Source organism: Oryctolagus cuniculus, chromosome 7 (assembly GCF_051225735.1).
Source record: "Oryctolagus cuniculus isolate XC-2025 breed Fujian yellow rabbit chromosome 7, ASM5122573v1, whole genome shotgun sequence".
Classification (NCBI taxonomy): Eukaryota; Metazoa; Chordata; class Mammalia; order Lagomorpha; family Leporidae; genus Oryctolagus; species Oryctolagus cuniculus.
Genome location: NC_142873.1, coordinates 144,034,881 through 144,057,579, shown reverse-complemented (window position 1 = coordinate 144,057,579; position 22,699 = coordinate 144,034,881). Strand labels below are relative to the sequence as shown.

The 22,699-nt window shown below is 44.7% G+C and overlaps 1 protein-coding gene across 5 annotated transcripts in view; it reads left to right on the top strand.

The window, feature by feature from the left end:
* The window catches only part of PHACTR4 (phosphatase and actin regulator 4), a 122,373-nt gene that overhangs the window by 15,571 nt on the left and 84,103 nt on the right, over positions 1-22,699 (top strand). For all 5 annotated transcript variants that reach the window (XM_008265865.5, XM_070078955.2, XM_051858076.3 and 2 more), the window contains exon 2: positions 14,024-14,077. In XM_008265865.5, coding sequence (XP_008264087.1) covers positions 14,062-14,077 — 16 coding nt within the window. In that variant the 5' untranslated portion in view covers positions 14,024-14,061. The remainder of the gene's footprint in view (positions 1-14,023; positions 14,078-22,699) is intronic.

The following is a 22,699-nucleotide window of genomic DNA, read 5'->3' as shown; positions in this document are numbered from 1 at the left end:
GAGTCCCAGCGGATCCACTTCCGATCCAGCTCTCTGCTATGGCATGGGAAAGCCGTAGAAGATGGCCCAAATTCTTGGGACCCTGCTCCTGGGTGGGAGTCCCAGAAGATGATCCTGGCTCCTGGTTTCTCTGATCGGCGCAGCTCCAGCTGTTACAGCCAACTGGGGAATGAACCAGCAGATGGAAGACCTCTCTCCCTCCCTCTCTCCCTCCCTCCCTCTCTCTCTCTGCCTCTGCCTCTGCCTCTCTGTAACTATGCCTTTCAAATAAATAAATCTTTTTCTAAAAAAATATGGAGGCTGGTGCCGTGGCTCACTAGGCTAATCCTCCGCCCGTGGCGCCAGCACCCCAGGTTCTTGTCCCGGTTGGGGCGCCGGATTCTGTCTCGGTTGCTCCTCTTCCAGTCCAGCTTTCTGCTGTGGCCCGGGAAGGCAGTGGAGGATGGCCCAAGTCCTTGGGCCCTGCACCTGCATGGGAGACCAGGAAGAAGCACCTGGCTCCTGGCTTCAGATCAGCGTAGCATGCCGGCCGTGGTAGCCACTTGGGGGGTGAACCAACGGAAAAAGGAAGATCTTTCTCTCCGTCTCTCTCTGTCTCGCTGTCTCACTCTGCCTGTCAAAAAACAAAAAATATGAAATGTGGACATCCTAAGCAATATCTTAACTGCTAGGACAATGCTTGCCCCTGTATTCTTTCTCTAAAAAAAAATAAAAACAACAACAAAAAACTATTTTCCATTTTATTTGAAAGGCAAGAGAGAGAAACAGAGAAAGATCTTCTATCTGCTACTTCCCAAATGCCAGCAACAACCAGAGCTGGGCCGTAGTAAAGCGAGGAACCTGGAACTCAATTTGGGTCTCCCATATGGGTGGCAGCCATTATCTGCTGGTTCCCAAGGTATGCATTAGCAGGAAGCTGGATTAGAAGCAGAATAGCTCGGACTTGAACCAGGCATTCTGCCTGATGGAGGATGTGGGCGTACCAACCAGTAACTTAATGGCTGTACCGCACACCTACCCCATGCTTTATTTTATTTTATTTTTTAATTTATGTTGTTTCATTTGAAAGAGCAACAGAGAGAGAGAACACTTCCATCTGCTGGATCATTCCCCAAATGCCTGCAATAGAAAGAGAGTTAGAGTGAGAGACGGAGAGAGATAGCAATCTTCTATTTGCTGATTCACTCCCCAAATGCTTTCAACAACCAGGGCTGGTCCAGACCAAAGCCAGGAGCCAGGAGCTCCATCCCATTCCATTAAGTGGCTGGAACCCAGAACTTGAGCCTACTGCCTCTCAGGGTGTGCAGAAGCTGGACTGGAAGTGGAGGTGGGACTCCAACCCAGGCATTCTGATGGGTATTCCAAGTATCACTCGACCCACTGTGCCATAATGCCCAGCCCATGCTTTACTTTTTAAAAGTATTACCAAATACACTGAGGATAACATTATAGGAGTCTGAGAAGAAAGAAGGCCAATTAGGGATTGATTGCATCAGTCTAGCAAGAGCTGGAGATAACTTGGATGAGGCCAGCGGGAAATGATTAAATTATAGATTGTTTTGGAGGGTGAGGCAATATGGTTATTGATTAATGATTGATATGTCATTGTGAGGAAAAGAGTCTAGAATTGTACCAAAGTTGTCCTGAACAACTTGAGATCTTCAGTTGCCATTTTACTATATGATGGCGATAATGATACAAAATAGCACCTAACACATATGGGCAGCTCTTTTTTAAGTGCTTTACATCTGTTGTCCTCATTGAATAGTGAAGACTGGGGTGAAACAAATTAGGAGTGAGGAATCAAGAGTGTGTGGTTTTTTTTTTTGTTTTTTGTTTTTTTGTTTTTTTTGTTTTTTTTTTTTTTTTTGACAGGCAAAGTTAGACAGTGAGAGAGAGAGAGAGAAAGGTCTTCCCTCCGTTGGTACACCCCCCAAATGGCCGCTATGGTCCGCGTGCTGCGGCTCGCGCACCAGGCCAATCCTAAGCCAGGAGCCAGGTGCTTCCCCCGGTCTCCCATGGAGGTGCAGGGCCCAAGCACCTGGGCCATCCTCCACTGCCCTCCCAGGCCACAGCAGAGAGCTGGACTGGAATAGGAGCAAGCGGGACAGAATCTCAGAATCTGGCGCCCCAGCGGGGACTTAGAACCCGGGGTGCTGGCGCCTAGTGAGCCGCAGTGCTGGCCAAGAGTTTTTTTTTTTTTAAAAACATGATATGTATGTAAACCCTATTAGACTTTCAGTGAAGGATACTAAGTGAAGGTTGCTAAATATCCTGTACCGTAGGGGGAAATGCATGATAAAATTTGTTGCAGGGGCTGGCATTGTGGTGTAGCAGGTAAATATTGTGATGCCGGCAACCTGCATGCCAGCATGTTCATGTCCCAGGTGTTCCACTTCCAATCCAGCTCCCTGCCAATGGCCTGGGAAAAACAGTGGAAGATAGCCCAAGGACTTGGCCCCTACCACCCAAGTGGGAGACCCTGATAAAGATTCTGGCTTTGGCTTGGCCCAGCCCTTTCTGTTGTAGCCATTTGGGGAGTGAACCAGCAGATATAAGATCTCCCTTTCTCTGTTTCTCCCTCTCTCTGTAACTCTGACTATCTAATCTTTAAAAAAAGGAATTGTTCAGCGGTAATGCCAGTGATGTTCCAGTGAAGGAGGGAGTGTTGATAATGAGGAGACGAGATTCAAGAGCCACGTTCTGGGGCCCTATAACAAGTACAAGTCAGGAAGAGGAGATTTATGGAAGTTTTCTTAAAAGTTTAAATAGGAAAATAGACTAAGAGTTTTTACATGGACAGTTTAGGAACACTTGATTGCTGGGGTTGTGTTAAGTAGATTAGAAGGGAACGTTCCAGAGGTAGTGAGAATATTTGGATTCTGCTGTGTCTTCAGCCAGTGAAGCTGAGGAGAGGGATCTGAGATGTGTTTAGAAATGATCTGTGGCCGGCGCTGTGGCTCACTAGGCTAATCCTCCACCTAGCGGCGCCGGCACACCGGGTTCTAGTCCCGGTCGGGGCGCCGGATTCTGTCCCGGTTGCCCCTCTTCCAGGCCAGCTCTCTGCTGTGGCCCGGGAGTGCAGTGGAGGATGGCCCAGGTCCTTGGGCCCTGCACCCACTTGGGAGACCAGGATAGGCACCTGGCTCCTGGCTTCGGATCAGTGCAATGCGCCAGCTGCGGCGGCCATTGGAGGGTGAACCAACGGCAAAAGGAAGACTTTTCTCTCTCTGTCTCTCTCTCACTGTCCACTCTGCCTGTCAAAAATAAAAATAAATAAAAATAAAAATAAAAAAGAAATGATCTGTGATGTAGAAGGTGAAGTTTCTCATTTGGACAATTTGATGTATGATGGTGATTTAGGAAGCTGCAGGAAGAAGGAGTAAGGATAGCTAAGAGGTAAGTAATTAGTTGCTTTGTGCTTGTGCTATGGAGTTTGTGGATATCTAGAAGTTTAATGAGTAAGACGTGGATTTGGAGTTCATTCAAAAAATGGTTATTGAGCACTTGCTATTTTCCAGGAACTATTTTAGATGTTGCAGATACAGTAGTGAACAAAAAACAGGCAAAATACCTGTCCACAATACCAATATATATATGTATGTGTATGTGTTTGTGTGTGTGTGTGTATATATATATATATATATAAAGATTTATGTATTTATTTGAAAAGCAGAGGTATAGAGAGAGGGAGAGACAGAAAAAGAGATTGTCCACTGCTGGTTCACTCTCCAAATGACGTTGCAGTCTGGGGCTGGGCAGGCTGAAGCCAGGAGCCTGGAACTCCATCTGGATCTCATACATTGGTGACAGGGGCCCAAGTACTTAGGCCGTCTTCTGCTGCATTCCCAGATACTTTGCCAGGGATCTGGATCGGAATTGGAGCAGCTAGAAGTTGAACCAGCTCTTATACAGGATGCTGGCGTCACAATTGGCGACAACCTACAGCACCACAACGCCTGTACCAGAAGTGTGTATTTTAGTGGGAGGAGATGACAAACAATTTAAAAGTACTTTATGTAGTATATTAGATGGTAAATGCTCTGAGAAGTATAAAGCTGGAAAGAGGTAAAGTAGGAGTGAGTGGAGTGATGCTGGTGATTGCAATTTAAAGTAAAGTGATCAGGAAGGCCTCAGTGAAAGGTAACATTTGAACAAAGACCTGAAGGAATTAAAGAATGAGTATCTGAGGTAAAAACATTCCAGCTCAGACTCCCTGAACATATTGGCAAGTTTAAGGATCTGTAAGCAGGCTCACCTACCTGGCATTTAGTAGGGGCAGGAGGAGTAGTTCAACATAAGGAGAGGTGCGGACATGGTCATCGAGTACCCTGAGCTGTTGAAAAGACTTTGGCTTCTGCTTTGAGCTTCTGAGAAAGATCTGGACTCAGCATATGTGTCAGGTTTGGGCATCATCTGTGTATGAGTGATTCTACAGCTGGGCGGAGGCACAAAATAAGTTTCTTCTTCTTTTTTTTTTTTTTTAATTTGACAGAGTTAGACAGTGAGAGAGAGACAGAGAAAGGTCTTCCTTCCATTGGTTCACCCCCTAAATGGCCGCTACAGCCAGAGCTATGAAGCCAGGCGCCAGGTGCTTCCTCCTGGTCTCCCATGCAGGTGCAGGGCCCAAGCACTTGGGCCTTTCTCCTCTGCCTTCCTGGGCCACAGCAGAGAGCTGGACTGGAAGAGGAGCAACCAGGACTAGAACCTGGAGCCCATATGGGATGCCGGCGCCACAGGTGAAGGATTAACCAAGTGAGCCGCAGCACCGGCCCCAGACTTCTTTTCTGCAGAGATTAATTTCATGGGATTCTTCCAGCAAGACACCTTTCTGTATGTGATTCTCTTAAGAACAGAGGCATTGTGTTCATTGAAAGTTTCCATTAGCTAATTTAGGATCATCCCCTGATATCTGTTGAGAATAATGAGACTGTGACTAACAGCTGAAGCACTATTTATTCTGCCTTTACAATGTCAGATTATTGTTTATTTTTTAAAAAGATTTATTTATTTGAAAGACTGACAGAGATCTTCCATCCAGTGGTTCACTCCCCAAATGCTGCAACAGCCAGGCCAAAGCCAGGAGTCCAGAAATCCATCTGGGTTTCTCACATGGGTGGCAAGAACCCAAGTACTTGGGTCATCATCTGCTTCTTCTCGGGCACAGTACCGGGAAGCGGGAGCAGAACCAGCCGTCTCGGCATTCTGTCACAGGAAGTGGGTGTCGGAAGCAGCAGCTTTTAGCCCACTGTACCGCAGTGCCTGCCCCTTTTTTAAATTTGTATTAGCCACTTTTACGTGTTTAAATTCTTCATTATTATTGCTATTTCAATTATTTATGAGACATCTATTCAGTGCTACCATGTATGGAACAAAGTGCTGACCTCAGATCTATAGCATGAGAGGTCAAATGGAACTTTACACAAATGAACACCCTGTGTTTTGGCTTTTAAGTCATTTCAGCCCATATTAACCCCTTATTTTCTAATTCTTTTTATACTTGCTCTTGCAGGATTGACACTTCATTAATTTGACTTCCCACTTAGAATCTGTTTCTTTTTCTTTCTTTTTTTTTTTTTTTTTTTTTGGACAGGCAGAGTGGACAGTGAGCGAGAGAGACAGAGAGAAAGGTCTTCCTTTGCCGTTGGTTCACCCTCCAGTGGCCGCCGCAGCAGGCGCGCTGCAGCCGGCACACCGCGCCTGTCCGAAGGCAGGAGCCAGGTACTTATCCTGGTCTCCCATGGGGTGCAGGGCCCAAGCACTTGGGCCATCCTCCTCTGCACTCCCTGGCCACAGCAGAGAGCTGGCCTGGAAGAGGGGCAACCGGGACAGAATCCGGCGCCCCAACCGGGACTAGAACCCGGTGTGCCGGCGCCGCTAGGCGGAGGATTAGCCTAGTGAGCCGCGGCGCCGGCCTTTTTTTTTTTTTTTTTTTTTTTTTTTAAGATTTATTTTATGGCTGGCGCCATGGCTCACTAGGCTAATCCTCCACCTGCAGCGCCGGCACCCCGGGTTCTAGTCCCGGTTGGGGCGCCAGATTCTGTCCCGGTTGCTCCTCTTCCAGTCCAGCTCTCTGCTGTGGCCCGGGAGTGCAGTGGAGGATGGCCCAAGTGCTTGGGCCCTGCACCCCATGGGAGACCAGGAGGAAGCACCTGGCTCCTGTCTTGGGATCGGCACAGCATGCTGGCCTTGGCAGCCATTTGGTGGGTGAACCAACGGAAGGAAGACCTTTCTCTCTGTCTCTCTCTCACTGTCTAACTTTATTTGAAAGACAGAATCAGAGAGGTAGAGACACAGCGAGAGGTCTTCCATCTGCTGGTTCACTGCCCAAATGACCACGATAGCCGGAGCTGAGCCCAATCCAAAGCCAAGAATCAGGTCTGGCATTGGGGAAAAAGCAGACATCTTCAGTTTCAAAAGTGCTTTTCCTAATTTTCAAGTTAGCAGGAGGACCTTTTAAAAAGAGGAAGGGGAGTTGGGGGAGCTTAGGGAAGATAATGGTTCAGGTGGTTGATTGTCATGCAGGTTCTCATGGTCAGCTCCAGTAATCAGCTTGACACCAGTTAGGTGGAGCTTCCTTTGATGTGGAGCTGGTGGCTAGAAATTTTTGACCAAGCTGTGGTGTCAATTAAAACTAGGTTTGGTGGGGTTGGCATTGTGACACAGTGTGTCAGGCGCTGGGAACACTGGCATCTTGTATCAGAGTGCCAAGTTGAGTTCTGACTGCACTGCTGTGATCCAGCTCCCTGCTAATGCATGGGGAAAGGCTGATGGCCTAAGTAGTTGAGGCCCCTGATATCCATGTAGGAGACCAGGGTGGAGTTCCAGGCTCCTGGTTTTGGCCTGCTATAGTGGAGCCCTGGCCATGGCTCTGTTTGGAGAGTTAACCAGCTGATGAAAGATCTGTGTCTCCCTTTCTCTCTGTAACTCTTTCAAATAAATAAAACAAAATCTTAAAAAAAAAAAAAAAACAAACCACACCAAAACCTGGTTGTAAATTTCTTGCTTACCTGAGGTCTATGATTCTAACTCTGTCTTTTTTTTTTTTTTTTGGACAGGCAGAGTGGACAGTGAGAGAGAGAGACAGAGAGAAAGGTCTTCCTTTTTGCCGTTGGTTCACCCTCCAATGGCCGCCACGGCCGGCGCGCTGTGGCCGGTGCACCGCGCTGATCCAATGGCAGGAGCCAGGTACTTATCCTGGTCTCCCATGGGGTGCAGGGCCCAAGCACTTGGGCTATCCTCCACTGCACTCCCTGGCCACAGCAGAGAGCTGGCCTGGAAGAGGGGCAACCGGGACAGAATCCGTGCCCCAACCAGGGCTAGAACCCGGTGTGCTGGCGCTGCAAGGCGGAGGATTAGCCTACTGAGCCACGGCGCCGGCCTCTAACTCTGTCTTGTAGTCAATGCCTGGAGTTGCCTTTTTTTTTTTTTTTTTCATTTTGGTTTTTTTTTTTTTTTAAGATTTATTTGAAAGGCAGAGCAATAGAGAGAGAGAGAGAGAGAGAGAGAGAGAGAATGAAATCTTTTATCCATTGATTTACTCCCCAAAAGGCTGCAACAGCCAGGGCTAGACCAGACTGAAGCCAGAAGCCTGGAACTCCATCCTTGTCTCCCTGATGGGTGACAAGGGCTCAGGCACTCAAGCCATCATCTATTGCTGTCCCAGGTGCAGTTGCAGGGAGCTGGATGGGAAGTGGATTGAATAGCTGGAACTTGAGCTGCTGTTCCAGTATGGAATGCTGGCATCTCAAACACTGGCTTAACCTGCTGCACCACAATGCTGGCTCCAGTGACTGGAGTTTCTAAGAAGCATTATTTATCTGTTGAACAAACATTTTGATTAGTCACAAGATCAGCAGTTAGTTTTCGTTCATTAGAATGTGAAAAGGGAAAGGAGGATGTTACGCTTACATTACGCTTACATTACGCTTACAGCATCAGTACCTAGAGCATCCCTGGTAAGTGGCAGTTCATGCTGTTGGGCTTGTGTACAGTGTCTGGGGAGGCTGTGACAAGTAATGGCTGGCGTAAACTTGTTGAATCATTTTGTCTACTTGCTGCTTGGGGCCTCTTTCATAGATATTCTCTGATGTACATTAACACGTAATACAGACGTCTTCACAGTTTGAGTCTACTTCTGTGTCCTTCTACATGCCTCTCACCTAAGACTTTCCTGTCCTAATTTCTAGTCTTACTGTTTTCATGACCCTGATCAGCATGTTAGGACATTTGCTTAGGAGTCTGCTTATGTTCTAATCTCAATCACCTCACTGTCCACACAAACTAGGCAGTCAAGTGTGCTGCCTAAAGCTCTGTGCATTAGGAGGGTTTTCCTTCACTGCCTTTTACTGTTACCCTCTGAGTGAGGCTGTAGTGCAACCACTATAGTAACCACTACATATATGCCAAGGGAAGGGCACCGGTGCAACAGTGGAGGATGATTTGAGAGTTTGAGCTGTCAACTCATGATTGTGCCTTCTAGTCCCCCTTGTGCTTGAACCTAGGTATATCTCTTTTATCTTATGATGGAGTATTGCTGGGTCCATCCATCCTTCTGACGTGTATGTCTTAGAGAACCCAGGTCATGCTGAGTAGTTGTGAATAAATGATCACTTGATGAAGTGCTGTTTTTGCTAGGGCCTGGTAGTATGCCAGAAGGTTTTTATTTTAAGATTTACTTATTTGAATAACAGTGATAGGCGAAAAAGAGGGAGAAAGAGAGTGAGAGAGAGCGAGCACTATCTTCCACTGACTGGTTCACTCTGCAAATGGCCACAACAGCTGGTCTGGGCCAGCCTGAAGCCAGGAGCCAGGCACTCCATCCAGATCTCCCGTGTGGATGGCAGGGACCCAAGTACCTGAACCATTATCTGCTGCCTCCCAGGTGCATTAGCAGGAATGTTGGAGTGGAAGCAGAGGTGCTGGGACTTAAACCAGCTCTCTGGTATGGAACTGTGGGTGTCCAAAGCAGCAGCTTAACTTGTGCTACATCAGCAGCCCCATATGAGAAGCTGCTTTGCAAAAGGCTCACCCTTTTCCACTTCTAATGGCATGGACTTGTTGTAGAACCACAGGCATCTGTACTGGTTCTCCCACTGGGGCTTGCCCTAGTACTCCTTGTACCGTTGGTCTGCTTGGTTTTTTGCTTCACCACCTAAATCTGCAAAGTCCTTTCCTGGTCTGTCCTACTTTATAAACGGTCTGTTTTTGGTGTCACCCACTATAAAGGTCAGAGCTGTGTTTCTTACACGTTGTGCTTCCCTCTTCTTGATGGGACTTGCAAAAATGCAACGATTAACCTAGAGGCCTTTATTTCATGCCCCTTATTGCTGGGCCTATAAAAATGTTACTGATGTCATGAGATTTGAATTTTGTAGCATTTATCTCTCACCCTATGGAGAACATGTGTCTTATCAAGGCTTTCAGTGTGCTCTCCACCTGTTGCTCATCTGGCCCAGTTAGCATATTATCAGTATAGTGTGATATTCTGCAGGAAATCTACATGATCCATATCTCTTAGGACTATATTATGCCAGAGGATGACAGAATGACATAGTCCTGTAAATGTATGCTGTAATCCATTTTATGTGAATGTAAATTGTTTCTGATCATGTTTCCTGATGGGAATGTATAATTTATTTATTTAGAGTTTATTTCTCAAATCCTTGGCTGACTACCATGCACTTAGGGCTGTGTTGATCTGTTATATAGCAAAGATACCACATCTGGAATGGCAGCTGCAGTTGCAGCTACTATTAAATTGAATTTGCAGTAATCTGCTTTTTGCTTGGGATTTGTTTGGTTTCCACAGGGACTAAACTAAAAAGTGAATTGTGCAACTCTAAGAGTATAGCACTGATTTCTGCCGTTATACTGCCTCTACCCCAGAGATACAGTATTGTTCTGTTTCGTATTTATTATCTTGGTGGGTTGAGTGGGGCAGTCTTAGAGGTTTCCTTCTACTTGGCCTTCCCCAGTGTGTTAACTCTTACCTCACAGTCAAGACCAGAATGGGGGTTGCTCAAATTTCCAAAATTGTCTATCTCAATTATACATTCAGGGACCACCAGGAAGCCTTTGGAGACCCACTCTGAGCTCTTCTTAACTAGGATTCCATTTACTCCTCACTTCCAGACTCCAGGTATCAATGCCAACCTATCTTCAAAACATTAAAATGTTCTTTTATCCCCCCAGTTCATAGTTACCTAAATGAACAGCTGTACAGCAACTTTATAATTTGTGTGCCAGTATAGATGGATTGAGACTAGGCAAGAGGTCTCTGGTGTTGCCCACAAAAGCACTGGGGTGCTGCCAGCCCAGGCAAAGAGGGTTTAGGACCAGAGAGCATGGAATGGGGCACCAAGAGCTCTTCCTGAGAAGATGGTGGGAGTTGGACCGTGTGTGACCTGAGGCTTCAAGCCCTCGGCACATGCTCCATTTTCCCATCATACTTCACTTACAGAATTTTAGATAAAATTCTAAGAATTTCAAGACTAGGGCAACTGGAGAGTACTCCAGATTACAGGGATCACCGATGTCCATGGAATCTATATCATATAGATCTCTCAGAGCTACAAATTTCTCTGGGAATTATTGTAATTTGGTGTTGCAAGTTCCTTTCTTCTGGGCCCTGGCCCTCCTTTGGTTGACAAGTTCAGTCTGAATGTAGCCTAAGTTTTGAAACTGGGCATGGGATCCTGAATTTATTTATTTAATTTATTTATTTGAGATGGAGATGTAGAGTTACAGTGAGAGGGAGAGACAGAGAGAAGGTCTTCCATCCGCTGGTTTACTCCCCAAATGACCGCAACGGCCAGAGCTGTGCTGATCCAAAGCCAGGAGCCAGATGCTTCCTCCTGGTCTCCCAAGCGGGTGCAGGGACCCAAGGACTTGGACCATCTTCCACTGCCTTCCCAGGCCACAGCAGAGAGCTGGATCTGAAGAGGAGCAGCCGGGACTAGAACCGGCGCCCATATGGGATGCCAGCGCCACAGGCGGAGGATTAACCCACTGTACCACAGCTTCAGCCCTTGAATTTATTTTTAAATTGTACAGACAGAGCTCTCATCTACTGGTTCACTCCTCAAATGCCTGCAATAGCTGTGCTGTGTCAGGCTGAAGCCCAGGGCTGGGAACTCAATTCTTATCTATCATGGGTAGCAGGCACCTAAGTATGCTGCCTCCCAAGGTATGCCTTAGCAAGAAGCTAAGAACTTCAACCAGGCCCTCAGGTATAGGATGCAGGCATCCCAGCTCGTGGCTTGATCACTATGCCCAGTGACTGCCCTGGGATCCAGAGTTTTTTGTTGGGGTTATTGCCCTCTGCATCTCAATCTTCCATCCTTCATCAAATAAAATAGTCTTCTTATTGGCTCCTCATCTGTTTCGCCTCTAGTGTCATGTCCTATTACCTGACTCCATAAATCTGTAAGTCATGTCTCTTTGCCACTCTAACCTTGCTGGTCATTATGGTAATTGTGCAAACCTGACTGTTTTTTAAAATTTTTATATCAAAGTAACTTTTTTTAAAAAAAGATTTATTTATTTATTTGGAAGGCAGAGGTTACAGGGAGAGGGAGAGAGCTTCCATCCGCTGGTTCACTCCCCAAATGGCTGCAGTAGCCAGAGCTGGGCTGATCTGAAGCCAGGAGTTTTTGCGGGTCTCCCTTGTGAGTGCAGCGACCCAAACACTTGGGCCATCCTCCGCTGCTTTCCCAGGCTCATTAGCAGGGAGTGGGGTTGGCAGTGGAGCAGCTGGGTCTCGAACATGTGCCCATATGGGATACAGCACCCCCCTCCCCCCGACTTCTAATAGTTATTATGGTAACCTGGTCTCCTTTGGAGGGTCCTGTCATGGCCATTGCTTATCAGTGAGCAATTTTATGGAGAACAACTTTTTTTTTTTTTTTTTTTTTTTAAGATTTTATTTATTTGAGGGGCCAGTGCTGTGGTGCAGTGGGTTAAAGCCCCGACCTGCAGCACCAGCATCCCATATGTATATGTGCTGCCAAAGTGAGCACAACCAGCATCCCATTTAGATGCTGGTTCAAGTCCCAGCTGCTCCTCTTCCAATCCAGCTCCCTCTGATGGGCCTGGGAAAGCAACAGAGGATGGCCCAAGTCTTTGGGCCTCTGCATCCATGTGGGAGAGCCATTTGGGGAGTGAACTAGCTAATGGAAGACCTCTCTCTGTCTCTACCTATTCTGTAACTCTTTCAAATAAATCAAATAAATTTTAATTTAAAAAAACAAAGATTTTATTTATTTGAGAGGTAGAGTTACAGAGAGAGGGAGAGACAGAGAAAGGTCTTCCTTCTGCTAGTTCACTCCCCAGATGGCTGCAACAGCTGGAACTGAGCCAATCCAAAGCCAGGAAATTCTGGGTCTCCCGCATGGGTGCAGTGACCCAAGCACTTGGGCCATCTTCCAGTGCTTTCCTAGCCATAAACAGAGAGCTGGATTGCAAGAGGAGTAGCCGGGACATGAACCGGCCCCGTATGGGATGCTGGTGCCGCAGGCAGAGGCTTAGCCTACTACATCACAGTGCCAGCCCCTGAAAACAACCATTAAACTTCTTAATGATGCCAGTGCCCCATCATCAGCACATTCCTTTTGGCATTCTCCCACCCTTTCCAAGGGACAAAATTTGAAGGGTTTTCTGACTGGATGTCATGCATCCATTTTAGCATGCTTGCTTCAAGAGTAAAGGGCTTAATTACAAATTACCCGGGAGATCCCGTGGCTTTCACATTTGGCTTTCAATTGACTGTTAATCACATTCATGTTTTTGCTATCTTTTTTTGAGTCTGTTGTCGTTGTAGTTTCAGTTTGTGCCTTATCCTCTTCAAGTAAGTGCCTGATATATTTAATCAACTAGTACATTCCTTCCACAAATAGACAAACACTGTTTGCCACTGTTAAAGTTTAAAAATTAGATCAGCACCTTGTGCCAAGAATTGTCAGTGTTAGACATGCCCCAGTGATGGCGTCGTCATTCTGTCTAGTCTACTACTGGTTCAACTCAAACTCCAGCTTACTCTCAATTTTCTCATAGCCTTCCTTTCAACAACTGTCAGTAATTTATGTTTTCTGCAAAGCAGGCTATGAATTGGAGTTAGTGTTTAGACTTTTTTAGGGAATGCCTTATTATCAAAAAACCACAAGACAAGTAGGAAGCTGAATTGGACACATTTGATCATTGTCTTGATTGGAGGTGAAGGTTGAATATCTACCTTTAGTTAAATTTCTTTCAAAACATTTTTTGGGTGTCGGGCTGCTTGGGATGTCTGCATTCCACATTCAGGCGCCTAATTTGAGTTTCAGCTCCTCTGCTTCCACCCCCAGCTTTCCGCTAATGCACACCACGGAGGCAGCAGGTGATGGCTCAAGTACTTGGGTCCCTGCTGACCGTGTGGAAATTCAGGTTGGATTCTCAGTCCTGGCTTCAGCCTGGCCCGGCTCTGACTGTTGCAGGCATTTGGGAAGTGGAGCTGTGGATGGAAGATTTCTGTCTTTCTGCCTTTCAAATAAATTCTAAAGATTAATTTAAAATTATTGTAAAACTTTTATTTTCATTCTTGAGTTTTCTAACCTTATAGCTTCCTGAACTGTTCTCCTGCATCTACAATAACTTCCACTTTTCCTAGGTAAAACCACTTTCCTCCCTCATTCACACCCCTCATGTCTTTTCTCAGGTCTTTATGTTAGTTTGTTTTACATTAAAAACTTGCCTTTTTCCTTACATTCTACCACATTTAAGGAATAGAAAAGGGGCCTTGAGAAAACTGAAAATGATGCGTTTTTAAAATAAGTGGCTGTAAATGTTGTGTTTTCAGTATTGTATGTGTGTATATCAATCCTGTTAAAATAACTCCCAGTTGGCAGTGTTCCCAATTAGTAAATTGTACATTTCCATGATGTTCCAGTTTTAAACTGTAATCACTGTTATTGATTGGACTTATTTATATGTAGATATAGATGGATTTTACACTTTAAGTATATCATTTGCTTTTTTCTCTTTTCAGAAATTATACCCCATTTCCCTAAACTGATTAATAGTGACATGGAAGACCCATTTGGTGAGTATCACCTTCATTTTCCTTAGTTAATGATATTTCTGTTTTATCCTTATTGCCATTAAAACTTTGAAAGTAAATTTTTTTTCATGTTTGGCATGCTACTCTCTGGAATAGTGGTTTTTCAAATGTTTTGTTCACAGGGCCCATTTATACCCAGTTTAAAATTATGTATTCTTTAAAGATTTATTTATTTGAAAGACAGAGTTACAGAGAGGCAGAGGCAGTGAGAGAGAGAGGTCTTCCATAAAGTTCTCTATCTTGATCACATAGTAATTTATATAAACTTCTGTTTGGAAATTTGGTTCTGCTGCTATTTCAGAAACATGTGCTTTGTAGTGTTTCATTAGTACTTGATCAAAGAATGGTAACTTGAAAGTTACCTTACTAGTAGGGATGTATAATATTTCTAGTTAAATTTTGCCTATATATATTTCTAGCAACACACACACACAGACACACACACACACACAGAGAGAGAAAGCAACATGAGTAAGGGAATCTAAATCTAGATGAAGATTTTTGTTTTGTTTTGTTTTTTGACAGGCAGAGTGGACAGTGAGAGAGAGAGACAGAGAGAAAGGTCTTCCTTTGCCGTTGGTTCACCCTCCAATGGCCGCCGCAGCAGGCGCGCTGCAGCCGGCACACCGCGCCTGTCCGAAGGCAGGAGCCAGGTACTTATCCTGGTCTCCCATGGGGTGCAGGGCCCAAGCACTTGGGCCATCCTCCACTGCACTCCCTGGCCACAGCAGAGAGCTGGCCTGGAAGAGGGGCATCTGGGACAGAATCCGGCGCCCCGACCGGGACTAGAACCTGGTGTGCCGGCGTAGATGAAGATTTAATAATTGCCTTTTTGACTAAAAAGTTAGTTGCTATTTACTGACCCTATTTTCCTATTGACTTATTTCAAAGTGAAAGATACATTCTAGGATATCAAATGTTTCAAAACCATAGCATAGATTAGGAAATACTTTCCATTAATATATATCAGCACACACACACACACACACACACACCCCAAGAAAAAGTAATCAAAGACAGTTTTACTTGAAGAAGCATTTGATTCAATTCCTTTTTAAACCAGTGGAATTTGAGGAGTTATACTAAAGATGTTACCAAAATTCTCTTCTGCTCTTGCCCAGTTGCTGTTGATGACTGAGGTGAAGCTCTGAGCTCTTGGTACTAGTAATCAGTTCAAATTTGTAGTTTCTGTCTTGCTTTGAGAAGACTGCTACTGACAACCTTGCAAGATCAGAATTACTTCTGAATCTAGGTGACTAATCTTTAGGACTTGACTTTTCTTTCTCTGAAGGATAGGTTAAAAAATTATATTGGGGCTGGTACTGTGGCGTGGCGGGTAAAGCTGCTGCCTGCAATGCCGGCATCCCATATGGACACTGGTTCAAGTCCCAGATGCTCCACTTCCGATCCAACCCTCTGCTGTGGCCTGGGAAAGCAGAGGAGGATGGCCTAAGTCCTTGGGCCCCTGCATCCGTGTGGGAGACCCAGAAGGGGACTCCTGGCTCCTGGCTTCGGATCAGTGTAGCTCTGGCCATTGCAGCTATTTGGGGAGTGAACCAGCAGATGTAAGATATCTGTCTTGATCTCTCTCTCTCTGCCTCTGCCTCTGCCTCTCTGTAACTCTGCCTTTCAAATAAATAAATGTTTTATTTAAAAAAAAAAGGATTATATTTAGTTCATTGACCGGATCTTCAGTTGAACACTAGAGGGCAGTAAATTGCTCTTAATCTGTAGTTGTCATTACCAGGTTAATTCCAGAGGTGATAAGTTATGAATTATTTGGCAACCTGAGTTAATTTTTGGTGCTTGGTGACAAATTCTAAAGTACATGTCCATATGATAAACTAGAATGATGCATGACCTCAAAAGTTTGTGTGTTTTTTTTTTTTTTTTTTTTTTGCTAGAAACTTGTTTTCTTTTTGACTGACATCTTTACCTCACCAAATTTAAGTATAGGGTAAGCATCCCTAATCTGAAATACTGCCAAATCTGAAATTTTTGAGTGTCAACATAATGCCATAAGCGGGAATTTGACTCCTGACTGATCTCATGACGAGTTCTAGTCAAAACCTAAGTGCATGGCTGGCGCCACGGCTCACTTGGCTAATCCTCTGCCTGTGGCGCCAGCACCCCGGTTTCTACTCCCGGTTGGGGTGCCGGATTTTGTCCCAGTTGCTCCTCTTCCAATCCAGCTCTCTTCTGTGGCCCTGGAGGGAAGTGGAGGATGGCCCAGGTGATTGGGCCCTGCACCCACATGGGAGACCAGGAGGAAGCACCTGGCTCCTAGCTTCAGATCAGCGCAGCACGCCGGCTGTAGCGGCCATTTGGGAGGTGAACCAATGGAAGGAAGACCTTTCTCTCTGTCTCTTTCTCTCTCACTGTCTAACTCTGCCTGCCAAAAAATTAAAATAAAAAAATAAAACCTAAGTGCACTAGAAATACTGTGTGAAATAACCTTCAGTGGGGCAGGGATGCCATCATCCCATATTGGAGTGTATCGTTTGAGTGCTGGCTTCTTCATTTCTGATCTTTCTTCCTGCTAATGTGCATCCTGGGAGAGAGCAGATGATGGCCCAAAAATTACTTGGAGGGGCCGGTGCTGTGGCTTAGCAGGGAAAGCCGCCACCTGTGGAACTCCATCCAATATGACTTAATCTGCTGTACCATAACACCATGCCCTCTTTGTTTTAGATCCTCTCCATTGCATCTTATTTTAAAGGGACCTAGGTAAAATACAATGAAAGTAGAACTTGTTAGTCTGTGTTCTTATACACTACCAGTTAAAAGAAAAATTATAATGGCAGCACAATACTTACATGCTGGGTAAAGATGGAGTCCAGAGAGGATGTACTTTAAATTTATGCTACTCTGGTGGTTCACACGCCACTGCTTCTTTCTTCCTCTCTTCTCAACTGTGTGTTAACAGCCAATGTCCCCACAGCATGCCACAGAAAAAGGGACCGAAATAATGACATATCATTCTTTTTAGATTTATTTATTTATTTGAAGGCAGAGTTACAAAGAGAGAGGAGGAGACAGAGAAACCTTCTATCCGCTGGTTCACTCCCCAAATGGCTGCGATGACCAGGGCTAGGCCAGGACACAGCCTGGAACCAGGAGCTTCGTCCAGGTCTCCCTCGTGGTTGCATGGGCTCAAGTACTTGGGCCATCCTCCACTGCTTTCCCAAGCACATTAGCAGGGAGCTGGATTGGAGTAGAGCAGCTGGGACTAGAACTTGTGCCTGTATGGGACACCAGCATTGCAGGCAGCAGCTTAACCCACTACTCTGCAATGCCAGCCCCTACATATCATTTGTGTTAAAATACAGAATTATGATTTACTTCTAAAGATTTGGGAGTAGGAGAGGCTCTGTATACTAATTGCCCTCCCAAAATACTTGAAATTACCTGGCTTCTTCATTAAGTTCCTATGTATCTTCCTTTCTATAGACATGAACACGGTTTGCTTAAAAATATTTTGAGGGAGTTTGTCTTTGATGTGGTAAGTATTTATTGACATATAAATTATTAGGGGCTGGCGCTGTGGCGTAGTAGGTAAATCCGTCTGCAGTGCCTGCATCCCATATGGGCGCTGGTTCGAGTCCCAGCTGTTCCACTTCCAATCTAGCTCTCTTCTATGGCCTGGGAAAGCAGTAGAAGACGGCCCAACACTTGGGCCCCTGCACCAGGTGGGAGACCTGGAAGAAGCTCCTGGATCCTGGCTTCAATTGGCACAGCTCCGGCTTTGCAGCCATCTGGGGAGTAAGTGGATGGAAGACCTCTCTCTCTCTCTCTCTGCCTCTCCTTCTCTCTCTGTGTAACTCTGACTTTCAAATAAACAAATAAATCTTTTAAAAAAAGCAATATAAATTATTAGCATGACTTCTGAATTTAAAGCTAGTTGTGGAGCTGGCATTATGGGGCAGTGGGTTAAGCTGCCACTTGTGACACAGGCATTCCATATGAGTACCAGTTTTGAGTCTCAGCTGCTCCACTTTTTTTTTTTTTTTTTTTTTTTTTTTGACAGGCAGAGTGGACAGTGAGAGAGAGAGACAGAGAGAAAGGTCTTCCTTTTGCCATTGGTTCACCCTCCAGTGGCCGCCACGGCTGGCGCGCTGCAGCTGGCGCACCACGCTGATCCGAAGGCAGGAGCCAGTTGCTTCTCCTGGTCTCCCTTGGGGTGCAGGGCCCAAGCACTTGGGCCATCCTCCACTGCACTCCCTAGCCACAGCAGAGAGCTGGCCTGGAAGGGGGGCAACCAGGACAGAATCCGGCGCCCCAACCGGCACTAGAACCCGGTGTGCTGGCGCCGCAGGCGGAGGATTAGCCTAGTGAGCCGTGGCGTCGGCCAGCTGCTCCACTTTTGATCCAGCTCACTGCTAGTGTGCCTGGGAAAGCAGTGGAAGCTGCCCCAAGAACTTGGACCCCTGCTTCCTATATGGGACACCTGGATGGAGTTCCAGACTCCTGGCTTTACTCTGGTCTAGCCCCAGGGATTGTGGCCATTTGGGGAGTGAACCAGCTGATGGAAGATCTCGCCCTCTCTCTGCAACTCTGCCTTTCAAATATACAAATCTTTAAGGAGAGGGGGAAAAAAGCTAGTTTACATATACTTAGTGTCTTTTTAACCAATACCAGTGAACGTTTTTTGTTTGTTTATTTTTAAGATTTACTTATTTGAAAGGCAGAGAGAAAGAGATCTTCCATCCACTACAGCTGGAGCTGGGCCAGGAGCCTGGGACTGTCATCCAGAGTCTTCCATTTGGGTGGCAGGAGCCAAGTACTTGGGCTATCCTCTGCTGCTTTCCCCAGGCACATTAGCAGGGAGTTGGACTGGAAGCAGAGCAGCCTGGACTCAAACCAGCATTCTGATATGAAATGCTGATGTTGCAAGCCCCAACTTAATGTGCTGTGCCACAACACCAACCCACTCCCCGCCCCAAGATTTATTTATTTATTTCAAAGGCCGAGTGAGAGAGAATTCTCTTACCTGCTTTTGACTCCCCAGTGCCCACAAGTGTTGAAGCCAGGAGCCCAGAACTTAGTCTGAGTCTCTCACATATGTGGCAGCGACCCAGTTATTTGAGCCATAGTGGAGAAGCTGGGACTCAAACCAGCACTCCAATATGGGATGCAGGCAACCCAAGCAGTGACTTAACCTGCTGCACCATGATACCAGTCCCCAGTCTCCTTTTGATTAAAATTTGTATTATATAGGATATATGAGAAACCATTTGCTCAGGTAGTACATAGAACATTACTTTTTTCTTTTTACGAATTTACATTCAGACCGAGTTTATTGAGAGAAAATAAATCCGCAGAGGTGGGTGACCAACTGCCTGCAAATACAGGATGGAACACATGCCAGAAGGCCAGGACATTACTTTCTAAACAAAATTTTCTTTCTTCTTCTTTTTATTTTTTTAGATTTATTTACTTATTTGAAAGTCAGAGTTACACAGAGAGGAGAGGCAGAGAGAGAGGTCTTTCCTATATGGGACACCTGGATTGAGTTCCAGGCTCCTGAGTCTTTCTGCTGGTTCACTCTCCAATTGGTCACAATGGCCGGAGCTGTGCCAATCCAAAGCCAGGAGCCAGGAGCTTCTTCTAGGTCTCCCACACGGGTGCAGCGGCCCAAGGCTTTGGGCCATCTTCTGTTTTCCCAGGCCGTAGCAGAGAGCTGGGTCAGAAGTGGAGCAGGCAGAACTTGAACTGGTGCCCATATGGGATGCTGGTACTGCAGGTGGCGGCTTTACCTGCTACGCCACAGCACCGGCCCCTAAACAGAATTTTCTTATTCTATGTCCTAATCTGTAAATAGTTATGTTGTAAAGGGTATGTTTTTCTAGCTGTTAACAACATTTCTTAAGGAGACATGATTAAGATTAATGAATTTACTTCAAAGTTTAGAGGAAAAAAATTTGTAATCCTATGTTGTTACTTCTTGAAGTTCAATATATTCCAATAACGTGGTCCTTCCCTCCTTCCTCTTTAAGAATGAAGGGTAAAATATGAACTTAATTAGTTTTGAGATCCTTAGAGTGTAGGAGATAAATTCCTCTGGAATTAAGTGATGCCTGAAATATTAGTTCCATAGTTTCCTCCGTGGTGTTGGTTAGAAGCTTTGTTTTTAAGATTTGTTTATTTATTTATTTGAAAGAGTGTCAGAGAGAAAGGGAGGGACAGAGACAGAGAGAGATCTTGCATCTGCTGGTTCACTCCCCAAAAGGCTGCAGCATCCAAGCTGGGCCAAGCTGAACCGAGGAGCCAGAAACTCCATCTGGGTCTCTCACATGGGTGGCAAGGGCCCAAGCAGTTGGGCCATCATCTACTGCTTTCCAAGGCACATTAGCAGGAAGATGGATAGAAGTAGATGGCTAGCACTGGAACAGGCACTGTATGGGATATGGAATGCTGGTGTTGCAAGCAGTGGTTTAATCTGATGAGAAATTTAATGTAACATTATTATATTATATTATATTATATATTAAATATTCTCTGTCATCTTTGTTCCTGATAATAATATACACTGAAAGTAAGGTCTTTTTCACTGTTACATCCTATTGCCCAACAGGAAGGACACAATACAAATATGTTTTTTTTTTTTTAACTGGTTTTGTCTGCTGAAGATAAAATTATCAATCTCAAGGAAAATAAAGTGAACAGACATCAATTTTTGTGAGCTTAAATAGCAGATGTCATGTGATTATTTCTTCTCACAGTAGAGAATAGCCCTGGTAGTGGCAGTGCAGGCTTGGACAGGTACTAAGTAGTACTGCTGACAGTGTGGCCATCTCTAGTGTCCTGCCACCATTTGCCACCACTTCTGACTGCCATTTATTCTTGGAAAGTCAGAGCAAATATGAGGGATTGGCTAAATATATAGACTGGTTTTGGTTCATTTCTGCACACTGAGCCCTTATCAATGTGTCATGCACCCTATAAAGGCAATAATAAATATTATGCAAATGTTTTCTCCAGCTTGTAGTTTGTCTTTTTCTTTCTAGTAGAAATTTTTAACTTGCTGAGTTCCAATTTAATAACTTTTTTCTCTTATGATTCATGCCTTTTTTGTTCTAAGAAATTTTTGTTTAATCCCAGATCACAGATTTTTTTTTTTTAAAGATTAATTTATTTGAGAGAGAAGAGGAGAGGAAAGGAGATGAGATGAGATCTTCTGTCAGCTGGTTCACTTCCCAAAAATGGCTGCAATAGCCAGGGCTGGGCCAGGCCTAAGCTAGGAGCCTGGAACTCCATCTGGTCTCCCACACGGATGCAGGGGCCCAAATAGTTGGGCATCTTCTGCTGCTTTCCCAGGCACATTAGAGGGAGCTGGATTGGAAGTGGAGCAGGCAGGACTCTAACCTGGTGCTCATATAGGATGCTGGCATTGCAGACATTGGCTTAACCTGCTGTGCCACAATGCCAGCCACACGTAGATTTTCATCTGTTTTTATCTTTTTAAGAAGTTTGTTATTTTCAGTTTTACATTTAAGTCACTAGTTCTTTCTGAGTTAATATTTGGATGTGATACATATTTGAAAATACTCTGTTGTCTGATGAATTATCTTGGCACCCTTGTTGAATTCCTGATGAATTCTGTAATTTTCTAGGAAAATGTAGTTGGCCAGAATGACTCAAAAAATAGAAATCCTATCTAGACTGATGTTAAAACGTATCTAGGCCCAGTCAGTTTTATGGGCAATTTAATTCATCTTGAAGGAACAGATAATTGTAATGTTTTATCAACCACAGTAGAGCAGAGAAAAAGAAAGTATATTTATTCATTTTTTAAAGGTAGCAAAATCCTAGTAACTAAAAAAGCTGACAAAGATAGTATAAAATACATTTGTCTTATCCCACTTAATGAATACAGTTAAAGAAATACTATATAAAATACTTGCAGAGGCAAGCATTTAGCTTAGCCATTAAGTCACTGGTTGGGCTGCTTGCAACCCTTTCAGATTGCCTCAGTTTGAGGCCTGGATCTGGCTTCTGATTCTAGCTTCCTAACAGTGCGGAAGCTGAGAGGCAGCAGGTAATGTCTCAGGTAATTGGGTGTCTGTTTCTGTCTCTCTGCTGATCACATTTTTAAATACAGATTAAATCCAACAAACCATTATTACTTTTTTCTGATTTCAAAAACAATACAGATTTCTTACAGAAAAATTAGAAAATGCATTATAAGTTTAAAAAATTAAGTTTAAAAAATTGTTAAATCACACTTGATCTTTCCCCACAAGTGCTAACTACTGATACCATTTTTTAAAAAGTTTATCAATTATTTTTTAAATTTACTTATTTTTCATTCTGTTTGAGTGACAGAGATCTTCCATCTATTGGTTACTCCTCAAATTCCCACAGCAGTCCAGGCTGGGCCAGACTGAAGCCAGGAGCCTAGAATTCCATCCAGGTCACCTATGTGGGTGACAGGACCCAAGTACTTGAGCCATCACCTGTGCTCTTCTTCTTCTTCTTCTTCTTCTTCTTCTTCTTCTTCTTCTTCTTTTTTTTTTTTTTTTGAAAGGCAGAGTGGACAGTCTTATTCCTCTAATATATTTCTTTTCTTTCTTTTTACAGGCAGAGTGGACAGTGAGAGAGAGA